Source organism: Oreochromis niloticus, linkage group LG6 (assembly GCF_001858045.2).
Source record: "Oreochromis niloticus isolate F11D_XX linkage group LG6, O_niloticus_UMD_NMBU, whole genome shotgun sequence".
In the NCBI taxonomy this organism is placed as follows: domain Eukaryota; kingdom Metazoa; phylum Chordata; class Actinopteri; order Cichliformes; family Cichlidae; genus Oreochromis; species Oreochromis niloticus.
In genome coordinates this window covers 17,739,064-17,754,407 of record NC_031971.2, presented here as the reverse complement: position 1 = coordinate 17,754,407, position 15,344 = coordinate 17,739,064, and the positions used below count along the sequence as shown (strand labels likewise).

General features: G+C 44.4%; 1 protein-coding gene across 6 annotated transcripts in view; it reads right to left on the bottom strand.

Moving 5' to 3' along the window:
* The window catches only part of bnc2 (basonuclin zinc finger protein 2), a 166,050-nt gene that overhangs the window by 47,603 nt on the left and 103,103 nt on the right, over positions 1-15,344 (bottom strand). Inside the window, exon 1 of one of the 6 annotated variants that reach the window (XM_025907645.1) lies at positions 5,401-5,755. The exons of 4 other annotated variants lie outside the window; for them this stretch is intronic. In XM_025907645.1, coding sequence (XP_025763430.1) covers positions 5,401-5,412 — 12 coding nt within the window. In that variant the 5' untranslated portion in view covers positions 5,413-5,755. Of the gene's footprint in view, positions 1-3,152; positions 3,247-5,400; positions 5,756-15,344 lie in introns of those variants that run through there. One more of the 6 variants, XM_025907646.1, reaches the window with a different exon arrangement.

Here is a 15,344-nt window from a genome sequence, read left to right as displayed (position 1 = left end):
ATTTCTCTGTATTAATTTGTGCATTGTTACACATTCAGTTTGGAACATGTAAGAGGAGTGTAACAGGAGAAATGTTTGTCATGTGATTGCATCAAAGCTGATTGCGCACAATGAGATAAAAGACTACAGAGTGAGAGGCAGCAGACGGATGTGTCAAGGATGGCCATCAAAAACAAGATCAAGATGTGAGTTGGCCTATGCATGTGGCTTGTCAGAGGAAATGAGAAAGACAAAATCATCAGACTTCTCTGAGATGCTCACGTACTCGCAACTCCGCTTCTGTGGCTCTGGATTGTATTTGACCGTGGTTTAACCTGTGTCTGGCCTGTGCTGGGTCAAGGACGAGCTTGGGCCCAGATCCCACCGCTACACTCGCACATATTTGTCACAGCAGGCCGGGGGAGGAGGCTGTGTTATCTGAGGCCCGGCCAGATACACAACATTAGTCACTGTGCTAGTGTCTCGCCAGGGTTTCCTCTTTGGCTCGCAACTAAAGACGACGATTGTGAGCAAAAGGACAGAGGAGTGTGCGTTGGGCTTCATAAATCACAAGAAAACTTAACAGCTAAACAGCAAGGCAAGGAAAATCCCGACAAGGCTTCAGCAATTAGACCCGAAACAACAGTCATCTCTCCTCCCAGCTGTCGCGTTACCACTGTGGTCAACAACTTAACCTAGATGCAATCAGAACGCATCATTTCCAGCCCCTATCTGGCTCAAGTGTGTGCGTCTCTCACTGCTGGGTTTTGTTTAGCTCGAGGCTTGATGTTTCATGGATGTTTTGCTTGGCTCACAGTCCCTGTCCCAGCCCAATTGTATAAACACTGACAGTCAGCAATGGCCAGCATCAGACTGGGGAGGACTCTCAATTAAAAGGCTGTTAGTGGGACAGATGGACTGAAGAACTGCAGGAAAGGGGAGCTGCTGAACAAGATGGCTTCATCTTGGACTTTAGTTTAGATAATCAGTCCAACTCTAAACCAAGCAGCAGCATATGTAAAGGTCAACCAAGGTACTCATTTGGTGCTGTGAAACTAAAGAACTGACGGCGATCCTAAACTAATATCCGCTATAACTGTATTCCTAACCTGTCATATTTGAAGGTTGACATTGTAACTATATGCCACCAAAAACACCACAAAAGCACCAGCTGCCTAGCCCGTTTCTGCCTCTCTATATCCTCTCTAGACTTCGTACGACGAAGCCAACACAGACAGCTGCTAGATCCTGGGCGGGTATTGTTCCTCCTACTTTAACTGAAACCTTTATCATGTTCAACACACAGCCACAGACCACATTTCTTGTTTGGTGAGTTAAGCAAAGCCGAGATTTAAATGAAAACCCCGTGCGTACTTGCGCATCATGTGTGCATGTGTGTGAGTCTTTGCAGCAGCAGCAGCTTGAGATTTAAATTTGTCTCTGCTTAGGGTCACTGTAAAACACTGGGAGCATCTTGTCCTCTCTTCCACCCACAAGATATTATCTCATCCATGAGTTAGCTGCTGAAATGCTGTCAATTTCCTGCCAGAAATGTGCAGCCAACATGTGTAGGAAAAGAGGCACAGCAGCTTTGCGTGTCATAAAACGGGCCCTGGATCCGTCAGATAGATCAGGACTTCACAATGTCCATATTGGAAACAGGTGACAAATAAAACACGGCGAATAAAGAAAGTCTTTGTAGTCAGACACAGCATGCCACAAAATACAGGGGAGCAAAGGCCTCATGCCAGGGCTAATCTTTGCTTGTTTGATTTCATACATTGGATTTGGCTCGAAACAGAGCTTTCTTGCTTTACAAAGTGGTACAAAGTAAACAACGATTAATCACTTGTGCACTAGCTTCAGTTTTCAAACACTTGCACTAAACTGTAGTCCACAGAATAGAGACTGTTTTCCACAGAAATCCCCACAGTGTGAGGCTCGTCCTCCGTGTCAGCTCTCGTTTTGAGCCCACCGCCTGGCAGTCACAGAGCCAGAGGTCCCTGTCCTTTGTGCAGCTGTGCGTCTGGGCTTTGACACGGGGCAGAGGGACCAGAACTATGCTAATAGGAACCAAATGGGGCGTGAGTCCCCGGTGGATTACAGAAGGAGAAGAGAAGCATGTGTTTTCGTGTATTCATGCGGAGATCTGGGACCCGCTCTTTTTTTCTTTCCATTTTTTCCCCCCCTCTCTTTCAGTCAAACAAATAGAGGCAGCCATGTCTGTTGTTTGCACGCACTCTCAGCTAATGACCTGACATATTTTTTATTGTCAATCAGCTGGTGTATCCCGAGCCTGATCAAATAAATACAAAAGGCTAATATGATGTTTGGATTTAGGCCTTTTTCAAAGGCGTCTTTTGTGACACACTGTAAACTTCTTAATCTGAAGTTCAAAAGGGCCAAGTCTGAAAATGAAGTTAGAAATGAAGTAAGCAAGGAAAAATAAACATCGAGTAAAGACTAGTGAACGTCCAGTGCGTCTGAGCTTCACTGTTTGTGAACATATTGAGTCTGTGTGTCTGTATTTCAGCTACTCTTTGCTTTCACCTACTTTTTACTGACACAAAATTTGTCCTGCCTGCAGCTTCAGAGCTGACGGCCCAAAGAAGGAAAATATACGTTTGGTTAAGCTTTCAAAAACAAAAAAAGCAACATCCTAATGGGCTTGCAGTGACAGACGTCAATCCATTCAGTTTCAGCTTCGATCAGAGCTCTGCTCAACTTCACCTACACTGACACAACCCCCCCTGTGATTACTTCAGAGTCGAGTGCGCACCCAGTGGACTGAAATTTGTGGTTCCAACATTCTTGCTTATGTTATGTAGGTTGACACAGTCACAGAAAGTAAATCTCCACATGATGAGCACCACCCCGAAGTGTTTCGAATCAGATCGATGATGAAACCTTCGGTCTGACTCACTTGCATGATAAATAGCCGAGCGTGTACTTCTGGACAGTCGCGCTTGTTTATAAAGTGGACGGATAAAGGACCCAGCTGGCTTTGATATTGTGAAACACAGAGGAAGAGGGAGCATAATATAGAAATACCGGAGCAGAAACACAACCCTGTGATCTCGCTCTGATATGCCATGCTCTCAGACAGTGCAACCTATAAAGATGGAGAAATGCACCACATGGTTAACACAGAACTACACTATCAGTTCAAATACCTAAGCATCAAGGGAGCAGCGGTTTCTCCCATCTTTTGTGTAGACAGCAGGTCCATGCAGAGGCCCCCTAGTCCAGGCCGCTGGCCCCTCTCAGCTCTCCTCAAAGCAATTCCCCTGCCAGAGATCAAACCACCTGCCCAGTGACAGACCTTTGGGTCCACAGACACAAGGCCAGGTTCAAAGAAGAAGTGCAAGGGGAAGCAGGGATGGAGCGAGAGAAGGAATGGGAAGTGGGGAAAGAAAAAAAAGTGAGATAGCAAGGGAGCAGGGGGTGGTTTGGGGGGAAGGGGGGTTGTCAGGTAAGGTAGTGTGTAGGAAAGGTGGAGAAGGAAGGGAAAGCTAATGAGGGGAGGGGGGTAGGCTTAGAAAATGTTGTGCAAAAGATGCTAAAATTCCCAAAAGAGACAGCTGTTTGAGACTTTCTTTTTTCACCTTACGTGAATATCTGAAATACCGTATCAATGCTAATATTCAGGTCAAAAGCAAAAGAGGATAAAGTTGCAAACAGCAGCTGTTTCTTTAATACGACCCAAAGACATGTCAGCAGAGATATTATCTTTATATTATTGCAGACATATCTCTATAAATGTACAGCATTCCAGTATATACAGTATAAAAATTGAAAACATGTAGTTATGATGCTTATTTTCACTTTAAATAGCATTGCTATTATTCAACCACAAAACATCCAACCTTGTAGATGTGTTACATTTTAGTAGCAAATGACTGGAATTTATTAAAAATGTCTGTTCAGCTTTAGTTTGATAAGATGTTTACTGGATGTTTATAACTTCTATTAGTATTAATTGAAAATAGCCAGTATCAGTTGCACTTCAGTAATTCTTCCTTTTTAAACAAGCAGTTATAATATTATCTGAACGTTGATTAATATTCAGCTGATTGGCTGCTTTTTCGGCAATAAAATAAAAACCCAAAAGCCACTCGACACTTATTAGTCTTTCTGCTTTTCAAGCAACACACTTCCCCTATCACTGGCCATTGTGAGCACAGGAAAGGGAAGCAAATAAAGAGGCCATTGTTGTCAATATATTCCACCGCCACTGCGACCTTCAGCCTATCACAGGGAGGGACGAATGGCTGATAAGGACAACTCCCTGTCAGACTTGACACCTGCACTTGCTGGCCCACTGATTGCCCCTCGTCGAATGCAACTATCACAGCGAAGGCCTGCAATGCAACACTGCTTTCCTGTCTGGAGACTTGAGCGAGTGATGTGGCCACACAGTGCAACCAGACGCACATTTGGGTGGGTGTGTGTTGTTGGGGGGGGGGTGAAAAAGGAGAGAAAAAATCAAGGTGTAAAAGGAAAAGGAGGGTGAAAAAACAGGAGTGGCGGAGAAGGTTAAGTTAGTGAAAACAGAGCAAGAGAGGAAGAAATGACCAACAATGGTTGCTCTTTGTTTCTTCTATCAATCCCCCCCCAAACACAAACAGAAAGTATTAGTCAGATCCCAGACATATTGCTGACCCCTCTCGGTGAGGGGACATCTCCATGGTGATCACTGGTTGGTGTGGGCGACGGGACACACACGACGCGGGCCTGACCGCAGCGTGACGACAGGAGGCCAGCGCAGGAGAGACTATCGCCAAATTGACATTTAGTCATCACACTAGTGTAGAGGGTGGGACTCGCTACCTCCGTTCCTACCACTCGAACTACACACATACAAGCGCCCACACATTCTCCCACATTCCCTCTCATGCAACCCTGTGTACACTCACACACTAACACACGCACCCATGCAGTGAATTCCCCTACTCAAACTAGCTCCCAGCCAGCAAAATCTTGGAAGAGCTCCTAGGTTTAATCTTGCCAATAGCTCTTTATTTTCTTTGACCATTTTTAATGCAAAAAAGCATGTACTAATTGTGTGTAAGCAATCTGCAAATTATGTATATGTTTTTGTCAACCGAACTGAACACTACTGTAGACACCATTGGCTGGTTTTCAAGACACACGACTGGGCAATAATATTTGTTTCTTTCCTCAGAGTTTTGTTCAAACAGTGTGTCAGCAGCAGTGGTTTACTTGTAAACACCTGGGCCTGCACACTCAACAGCTGTGGAAATCCAAACTATGTATAAGCTATGCTGAACAACGATAACGGCATTATTCTGATTATTCGCAAGGAGTTAAATCTAGAACGCCACCTAATAAAAAGGAAAAATCACTTAATGCTATTTACAGATTTGTGCTTTTTCTTTCTTTTCTTTTCTTTTTTTTTACCTCAGCCAGCATAGCCAGAAGACTGCTCCTGATTCAGTTTTGTAGCTCCCTTTTTAGAAACAACCCTCCAAGAAAAAGCTGAAACGTCCATGAGTACTTGCAGTGTCAAATGACACAGAGAAACGGGACACAAGACAGAGATACAGACAGTGAGGGGAGGGAGAGAGCATTTAACCAATAGCTACATCAGTGCAGTGACAGAAGTGTCACTCCCAAAGCCGCACGACGAGGGAGAGAAGCAAGGAGTGTCTTTGCAACAGGACAGCGAAAGAGGGAGGGAGACGGCAGACCAAAGGAAAGTCCATCTGGGTGTTATCAGTCTTACAAAGTTCACAGATAGAGGGGCTGAAGTGAAGGCTAGACGCCGATGCAGAGTCACGGGTCACAAAGAAGAAAGAGAGCTCAAACAGGTGGAAAAGGGAAGGAGGAAACAAGAAAGAAAGAAAGAGAGAGGAAGAGACTCATAATTGCACGAGAAGAGCGGAGCCAAGCCACAGTGATTGCCATCCTACAATCGACCTGACCAAATTGCGCGTTCCCTCTCAGGACCCTCAAAGTCCGCTTCATTTGGCGAAAGCCGGAATCCGTATTTCTGCAATTATAAAGCTATTGACTAATTCGACATATGTTAGCGTGTCTTCCAGCCCTTGAGTGCTGGTGTGCCATTGAGTCATTAACTTTGACAAATTGTGACAGACTTTTTTATTGCCACCCAATCATGAGAAACAAGACTGTGGCAGAGGAGTTAATGAGCGGCATGTTTCTCCTCTAAGCCTCCCCTCTCCGCCGCCACCTTACGTTCGCTTTCCTCTCCTCTCAGAATTCCTGCACCCCCTTTCCCCAAATCCCCCTCGCCCCTCCATATTTATAATTTTACCACATCCTAACAATAACACGGCCGGTACTCAGCGCAAAACACGCGGGCCCTGGCCTAATGAATCTCATGCCTTTACTGCGGTAAAATGGCCAGTAAGTATTACCAGCTGCGACACTCTCGCTCTCTCCCTCCCTCATTCTCTCTCCCCTTGGCAGTGGCATTGAGCTTGGGAGAGCAGGGGTGATGGGGGGGAATTTGGTGGGCCGGTGGGGGGGACCATGCAGACACATCTGAGTGCAGCTGGACCAGGGAGAGAGGGAGAGAGAGAGAGAGAGAGAAGCTGGGGGAGAGGAGGATGAGGAAGAGGAGGAGGAGAAGTGTGCGTGTCTTTGTGGGGAGGGGGGGAGACCGCAAGTCTCCGTGTTTCCAGCTGCCTTTCTCAGGGGCTCGGTTTTCTCTCCCTCCTTTGGTTTTTCGCAAGGCCCTTCTGGTCCCAGCTTACTTGAAAAATCACAAACACACACGCGCATAGACACACAGACACAGACACGCACACACACGCCCCGATCCACCTCCCCTCCATCCCTCACGTTCGGCCATCTTTGTTTGGACAGGGCTCAGGAGTTCCAGAAAAGCTCTCTCAGATGTGCTGAAGTAAGGGAAAAACAAAACAAACTGACCCTCACACACACACACACACACACGCACACACACACACACACGCACACACACACGCACGCGCGCACACTCTCAAAATTTATGTGAGTGCACAACAAGTACTTTACACTCACACATGATACCGTGTAACAGGAGAAGTTCACACACACACACTGCCGCACACATGAACAATTTCACTTGTGAGAAGAGCCAAAATACCAGCTTCAACCAGAGAACAAATTTGCAAAGAGATGAAAAAAAAATAGATCGGAATATATTTTACCTCATTGAGGTAGACAGTCTGAACCACTGAAGGCATGCATTCTTTTACACAGTGTGTGTGTGTGTTTGCGTGTGCGTGTGCCCCTATCCAGGATCACATCACAAGGGCAGGGCTGAAGCAAACCTTGACATGTGTTACCTCTTTGTAATATTGACTTTGTTATAGCTATACGAGTGGGAGAGTCGAGCCAAGAGCCCAGGCCTTGCAGCAGTGGGGCCCTCCGAGTTCGCTAGAAAACAAACACCCGGACAAGCGTGAAAACTGAAAAACAAAGTATCCACAAAAGCAATTCTGTAAAAAACATATTCAAGTAAATTGTAAAACGCCCATCACTCCTGCTTGTTGACTCTTTGCATTTTCTCTAAATTAAGAATATTATTTATCTGATCCTATTTCTGGAGTGTGTTGCTTACAGAGCCTTTTGGATTTGGCTACTGAGAGAGCCTTGGCCTGGCTTCTTGTCTGAACATGTGTACTGGACCAAGTGTAAAAGACGAAAATCCTCTTTAGCTATTGCCTCTCTTTATTATTTAACACCGAACTGCTTGTAGGCTTACAGAGACACACTGTAAAAAAAAAACAACTTTTTTTTTTAAATCTGAAAATTAACATTTATCACAGCAGCATCTACTCTGTATCTATTTTGTTTTTATTCTTGTGGAAACTAAAGCTGACGCCGTCTCACTTTAGATGACAAACACGAAAACAAGCCGAGAAAAAGTTACCAGAAAAGCACATATGCTGTTTTTTTCTTTATTTGAATGCTGTGCAGAAATAAAAGATTGATTATCATTTTCTGGCTCCTGCGAGTGTGAATCCCATCTTGTCTCTTTCCCCAGTGATGACTCTGCTTATACATTTGAATAATGAAGGCAAGTCATTTAAATATTCCCTCTGTATTAAAAAAAATGATGTTTTTACACGATGCAGCAATATTAGCCATGTTAATTGGGCTCTTTGGACTTTCCCAATAGAAAGGCTAAATTAATTACTTATGTCGACAAAATGTCAGACACGGTGATCTAATAACTACAACTGTTTCCAGCGGCGTTGTATTCAGCGTGTGCCTTTTTTGTCTCGGCGTTATGTATTTGCGTGATTGTGAGCGAACTTCAAAAAACTCGAGACTTGAGTCCGGCTGCCTGAGTTAGGCCTAATGAACGAGATGGGAACAAAATGCTTTGACATCCTCTCCATGTTTCATGGGTGGCTCTTGAGAGTCCTTCTCCAATATTCATCCCCTCTTCTCATACTAATCAGCCACTACGGTATTGACTGTTTGTGCTTGCAAAATGACTTGTGTTAGTGTGTGTGTCTGTGCTATGGAAACACACCCACGTGCATTATTTTTATTTTCAAACATGCCAATCTGTGGTCTACTTTGTAATAAAACATGTAAGAGCCGGAGAAAGTGAATTATTTGCAGGACATTATGTGTTTGCGTGTGTGATGTGTTCATTAGTGTGTGTGCCACACACTGCAGGGGGCTTTGAAGTTAAGACTTCTTCTTCTTCTTCTTTTTTTTGTAGCTTTCGGCTGTTTTTCAGTCTTGAAGAAGAACGGTATCAGCGCATTTTCCTCAAGTACGAATAAACATTAGACTTTAGGAAAGAAGGCGATGGGGAGACATTAAGAGCATCGGTGAATGTGAGATGATCAGATGGCGTGTGAGTGTGTGTGTGTGTGTGTGTGTGGGTATGCACGCACGTGCATTAGTGCATACACGCGCACGTGCGAAAGCTAACAGAGAGGCCTGCTGATGCCATGTTTCAGACGACCCCTTGAAGTGGAAATGAGCTTCCTCGCTCTTATAACTAGTCCGTTCTCACAAAGTCAGCAAACTCCGCCACCCCTCCAAAGAAACGCAGACTCCTCCCCGCCCGCCCAGCCCTGTGGTCAGCTTTGCAGGGATGAATTCGGTGTCAGCCCTCAGAAACAGTCCCATCTTGCTAGATCTGCCTCGGGTAAAATCTCTAGCCGCTTTTGTCCCAACTCATCTTGTTAATACTCTCAGTCGGAATAGGAAAATCAGTAGACACAGGAGGATTTGGCACAAGGTTTGCTTGAGAATCTGCCACATCTTTGTCTTACAACATATTTTAAGTACTATTGTCGTGTCACATTTAAAATGTCAGAATTATCAACAACTACTAGTAATATCTAATAATTTTCTTTTCAAATATTTCATTTGTTTTAACTAAAATAAAAATGATCAGGAGTAAAACACATTTTAGATTCACTAACCAGTAAATATTGTGATTATTCAATTATTCAAATATAGTCAAGCATGATATTTTTGACAGGTTTCTTTAAACAAACCAGTTCATTCCCTTTTCCACACTCAATACATCATTTTAAAAGAAATCCCTAGCATTAGTTATTGATGATTGAATTCATTTGGCCTAAAATATTTTCCTCTATTTCATTAAGTCTGTCTGCACGTGCACATTTTATCTCCATTTCTCTCATTATTACCATGCCGTGTGTATTCGTGCAGCTGGTTTGCTGAAGATCCATGCTGGTGTTTGAACCTGTGCGAGCACCTAAGGGTCCATCCCCAACCGTCCTCGGAGCAGAGAGCGACAGCTGTATGGTGATGCCGTAGCGATAGGCATCATCGGCTTGCTAGAGACTAATTGGTCCACGGCGCTCCTCTGAGTGGCCTCGCTAATTAATTAGAAAGGCAGTGGAGCTGAAATTTTTAATCAGGACACCAGGCTCTCCAGCAAGCAGGAAAAAAAAAAAGACACATCACCTCATCATTCCGTGTAATCCACCTGACAGTGATCTCCCATGTTGTAATATGAAGGGTGTTGTGTGTTTAGGTATTCATGTAATCTGACCAGGGAATAAGAAATACATGTATTACGGGGGCTTGTTAAATCATTTTAATTCGGGGAGTTTCAGAAATGATGTGTCTCCTAATACAGTATGCATGACATGTATCTGGTTTGGACTCTGGAGAACGCCGTTAAGGTGGTCGTTTCCTCCGAGTGTTTTTGTTCCACGTGCGCATATCGTGACTTCTGCTTTTAAATCATGTAAAAGAGGCGTTTTCTTTATAAGAGAAAGAAAAATACAGATTATACGCTATGTATGTTACTACAAAAAGAGAAGCATGGCTGTGTGTTAAGCTCTAGTTTCCAGAAACACAGATTGTTTTTTTGTTTCTTTTTCCTTTCCAAATTCCCGTTACACTATAGAAGCAAAATATTATTTTTCCTTTCCCCCATCTGTACTTATCCAATTAAAAGCAGTCACTTAAAACAAAACCTTTCATCATAGAGAAGAAAACGGAAATCACAAGCTTGTTTAAAAAAAGAAAGTGGGGTTGTATTTCTCCAGAAACGGGAAATGATGAATCTAAGGAACTGTGATTTTTCACCACTCTGTCCCAAAACTGCACACAGCACACTGCAATGAGTCGTCGTAAAGGGCCCGAGACTGGAGGGAATCGAGCAGGGACGAAAAGACTAGTAGCATGATTAAAACAGAGTAATGCCCGTCAGCCACTTCGCGAAGAATGGATGGGAAACAACACGTGCTAACGATCTACTGTGATCAGCTACTGAGATGACAAATCGGCACCCCCTATTCGGAGTTGCAGTAAGATAATCACAGTGTGTGGACACTGAGCAGGAAATTACAGTTTTACTGTGAGATCACGAACCTATTGTAATAAAAATAATACATTTAGGTGTCACCTACACCTACACTGTAAAAAACAAAAAAAACAAAAAAGGCATTTAGAAAAGGCAGAAAAGTTTTGTACACACACACACGCACACAAATAACTTCACCTCAGGTAGTGACATTAAGTTCACGTGTGCCGCAATCTCTGTGACCGCCTTGGCTTTGCTCGGCACTAATCAACCAGCTCTTATCAGCCTGTTGCTTTGGCCAAAATAAACACACACGCCGCCTTTTATTGCTTTGTTTTCACAGGTCATTAGGGGAAGGAGAGAAGACGCATTGATTAGTTTTCCAGACCACTGGATTATTGTTGTGTTATGACTATCATCATTAAGTTTCATTAAGGCTGCGGTTGTTCTTGTTTCCAGAAAATGAAGACGCTGCAGGAAAGGTGAGTTGGCTGGAGAGCCCATAGCACGCTGCACAAAGAGTTAAGGGCAAAAAAACAACAGCAAAAAAAAAGGACTTTGTGTGTGAGATGCTTGTTTGAGGCAGTGAGTCTTCAACTGCAGTTTTACTGATTAGACTGAACTCTGACCTCCTTTTCACTCGTGAAACTGGATTTTAAAAAGAATCCCTCTGATCCTATCAGTCATATTTTTCAGGCTGCTCTAAAGCGGGGCCACATTCCACATTATTTCAAGTGCATAAAAGAACATTTAATGAAGCGGCGGTCCCTGGCTGTGTCCTCCAGAGTCAGCTTTGTTCTGGAGTTACACATATGCTCCCAAAGCAAAGAGAAACTGGCTCTGTCGCTAGGCTAATTAGCATGTGTTAGATAGTTAGTAGAGGGCGGCCCTGTGTGATGTGTACTGAAGTGGAGTAAAACGGTGGGGCAAGGACTGTACTAATGGGCCGCTTCCTCCCCACGGGGAACCTCCCTGCAGCTCTGCACATGCTGGCATCACTGCAGCCACGGGGCACTCACGGGGCCTCTGCAGAGCCCAGGGCAGAGGTGACCGCCCAGGAAGCCGCCTGGCTTGCCTGGCATCATTTTCATGCAACGCTGAGCTTTCTGGGTGTGATGCTTTGAAATGTAACGGCAGGTGACAGTCACACACTCTAAGATACACATATGCGTGCAAACTGAGAGCGACATTCAGATTAACAGATTTATCAGCCTATGGAATAGCTCAGACAGCTGGTGCTGTTGCACTAGCTAACTCCCTGGCATTGGCAGATGCATTATTTACAGGAGGAGCTGGGGCATTAGCAAGCTCTTTGGCACTTGGTTAGCAGGCGTAGCTGGTGAGCACCATCAGCCAGCGAGTGTATCTCTGTCAGTGTGAGTAAACAAACAGTAGGGACATGGTGTGACAGCGCAAGCGGCGTGCTACACAGACACACACACACACACGCACAGACACATGCAGACTCATCGGGGAGCCGAGGGGGAGGGCAGCATCCATATTTATAGGGCCTTTCCAGCATTTGTCCCCAGGCCAAATGCTGCGACTACACTCAGCTGATGTCAGAACAGCACTTAACCAGGCATTTGCAGTATATCATGGGCAGCAAGGAAGACGTGACATAAATACAAGATGAGGGGGGAAAAAGAAAACAGAAAAACAAATGGAGAAAGGCAAGTGTGGAAGTGAAGTGAAAAGAAATGTCATCGTATTGTGCACTGAGATTACAGTTCGCTTAGGCCACCACCCCAGCACTGGGCTTCCTGTTGCTTAAATGCACTCCCACTGAGCAGCATGACAATGACGATGAACATATAATAGAGATTTCACTGAAATGTATGTGGACGTACCGGACTGCAGACGTACTAGGATCTCTCATGCATCTTCTGGTTTGCTTTGGTTTATTTTTATCTGTTACATTATGTAAACCTGATATTTTGGATTTCTCCATCCAACTTTTTGTTTTTTCAGTGTGACTTGCACAATTTCACTGTGGTGGAAGAGCTGCAGTCAAGAGTGTTGGCATAGCCTCCAAACACAGCATGCCAGATTTGATGCTGAAGTGATTTAGGCACAGTGAAAAAGAAGAAGTGTTGCCATTATATCATCGAAACATCTAACCTTAATGCTCTCTTATTTCATCAAACCTGTTGACATCAGTGACAGTGTTGAACTGTCGTTTTTGTTTTTTTTCTGCTGGATTTGTGAGACGTTAAATGCTCTGTCTGGCATGCCATCGCTGGGAAGCTCGCTGGGAATGCAGAGAGCAGCCTGCTTCCCTTTGGTCACCTGTCCCCGACTTTATCATGTGTCAGCCGGGGCATGCCTGGCACTGAGCCCCTGGCACCCAGGGAGGCTGAAGGGCCCACGGGCTTCACTGGCATGTCCTCATTCACTGCAGATACAATCAGCGTGATACCCCCAAAGAGAGCAGACTAAGCGGGTAAAGTAGCTCCTTTTAGCTCCGTCTGTCGTTACCTCAAGTGGCACGTATTCATTTTGAGTAGCTAGCGCCATTATACACCCTCTGAGAACAAGGGCTAATTGTAGGGGTTTATGTTTATTCCCACTATTTTGGGGGGAAGGGGCAATAAATTCTACTGTTTATGTTTGTTTATCAAATGATCATAGCACTCAGGGTAAAGTGGGAAAGGCCACAAAGTCACAAGCAACCATGAAACAAGACTAAAAACAAACTACATCATAGTCATTTTTGACCCCTCATTTCTGGTAAAATACCAAAAATATGCTACTTTTGACAGGTTAGGGTTGATAGATGATTTACTGTGCGTGCTATTATTTAATACACTTCTCCAAAAGCATCAAGTTGCACTCTTTAGAAATTGTGTTTTCAGGGCATGGGGAGGTGAATATCGACAGCACGGAGAGAGAAAGTGAAGAAGACAGATGAAACAGATTCATTAAGTTTGCGCAGCGCGCGCACGCCTTCGAGCAGCTGTGATGTGTACGTGTGTGCCAGTTTGCGCGTGTGTTATCTTTGCACAAACTGAAAGAGAGTATATCTTGTTAATCTTGATCAAAGATTTCTTTCTGTCTTTCGGTGGGTAGAGATAATACTGTTAAAGCCCTTGGATTTAACACACGGCGATAATGAAAGCAAGTGTAATTAGCAATTAGATTTGACCAAATTAAGGCAGACTAACAAAGGCAAAAAACATCAGCGTCAAGGCTGCTAAACAGTGTTATGGCCAAAGGTGGGCTTAATCTGTTTTTTTCCCTTTAAGACATGTTGAAATAAGAGGATTGAGAATAGGAGAATCAAGAAGGTTGCATGTTCTTATCTTCAAATGTAACAATAAACCACCTCTGTGTTTCTGTCTAATGACACCCTCAGTACTTTTAATGAATCTTCTTTCTTTTTTTTTAATCACACCCATTCCACTGTTTCTGCTTTATCCATAAATGATGAATCTGCACCGCTGATGAGGTCGGACAAGGCTGTAGCCACTAGGATGACTGGGTGCTTCCCAGGCCTGGCAATTGAGGTGAGACAGCCACTTAAAACCCCCTTGCACACATACGGTATTATTAGCGTTACCATATTGGGGCCTAACTGCAGCTAAGGGGAATAATGTGTGTCAAGAGAGTGTAAAATTAGAACCAAAACCAACACCGCTCTTTAAATTCACATCCCAAAGTCTTCCTTACTTATAGCCGAGCTTACGCTGTCAAACACTAATAAGCCAGCTAATTCAATTAGGACGCAGCTTCTTTCAGACTCACCAAAAAAGAGACTTTGTGAAAAGATTCCCTCACGACTCGGCATGGAACTCTTCATCATGAAGAAAGTGGCCTTTATTCATAAGTCTCTCAGTGTGCAAGAGGGGAAACTTGCTGCCGAGCTTGTTAGCAAAATGCCCTGATCTGAGGCGAGAGATGTGTGACTAAAGCTGGGTCTCTTAAGTGTCTGTCACCCTGATATAACCCAGGGAGAGCTCTTTGTAGGCTGTGTTTTCTCTTGTCTGTCTCTCTCTTCGCTGCGCTCCTCGGTGACTAGGGATGAGCCCCGCCGTGTAGCTGCAGGTGACAGGGAGCCCTTTTTGTTGTCAAATCCTGATGGAGCTTCCACATGAAAAACATTTCACTTGAGCTGCCGCTTTATTTCCCTTCCTTCCTCTCTGTCTTTCTCTGTAGATCTCAAAGGCTACAAGTACACCAGTGATACACAGACAGAGGGAGTCAATCTCGTGCTCCTTTTCTCCCCGACGTTTCTTTTTTGTCAGGCTTTTCCTTACTGCTGGGCTCTCCTGTTTCTTTTTCTGACCGGCCCTTTTCTTTTCTCTGTTCCTCCAACCCACCGCCCCCTCCCCTCTTTCCTTCCTTCCCTCCCTCTCTCTGATTTATAGATCTGAGTTGGGTCTCAGGAGGAAAATACAAGTCAAGCCATTGTCATTTCAAACAGTGTGATAACCAGACACTGGGCTGCCCACTGACAACTCAGGGGAACTGGCCCTGGCTTTGACTGTTAGCTCCTGTCTCTCTCTCTCGCTCTCTTGCTTCCTGTTCCTCTTTTTATTCTCTGTCTTTCTTTTCTTTCTTTTTCCTCACCTCCTCTCTCTTCTCC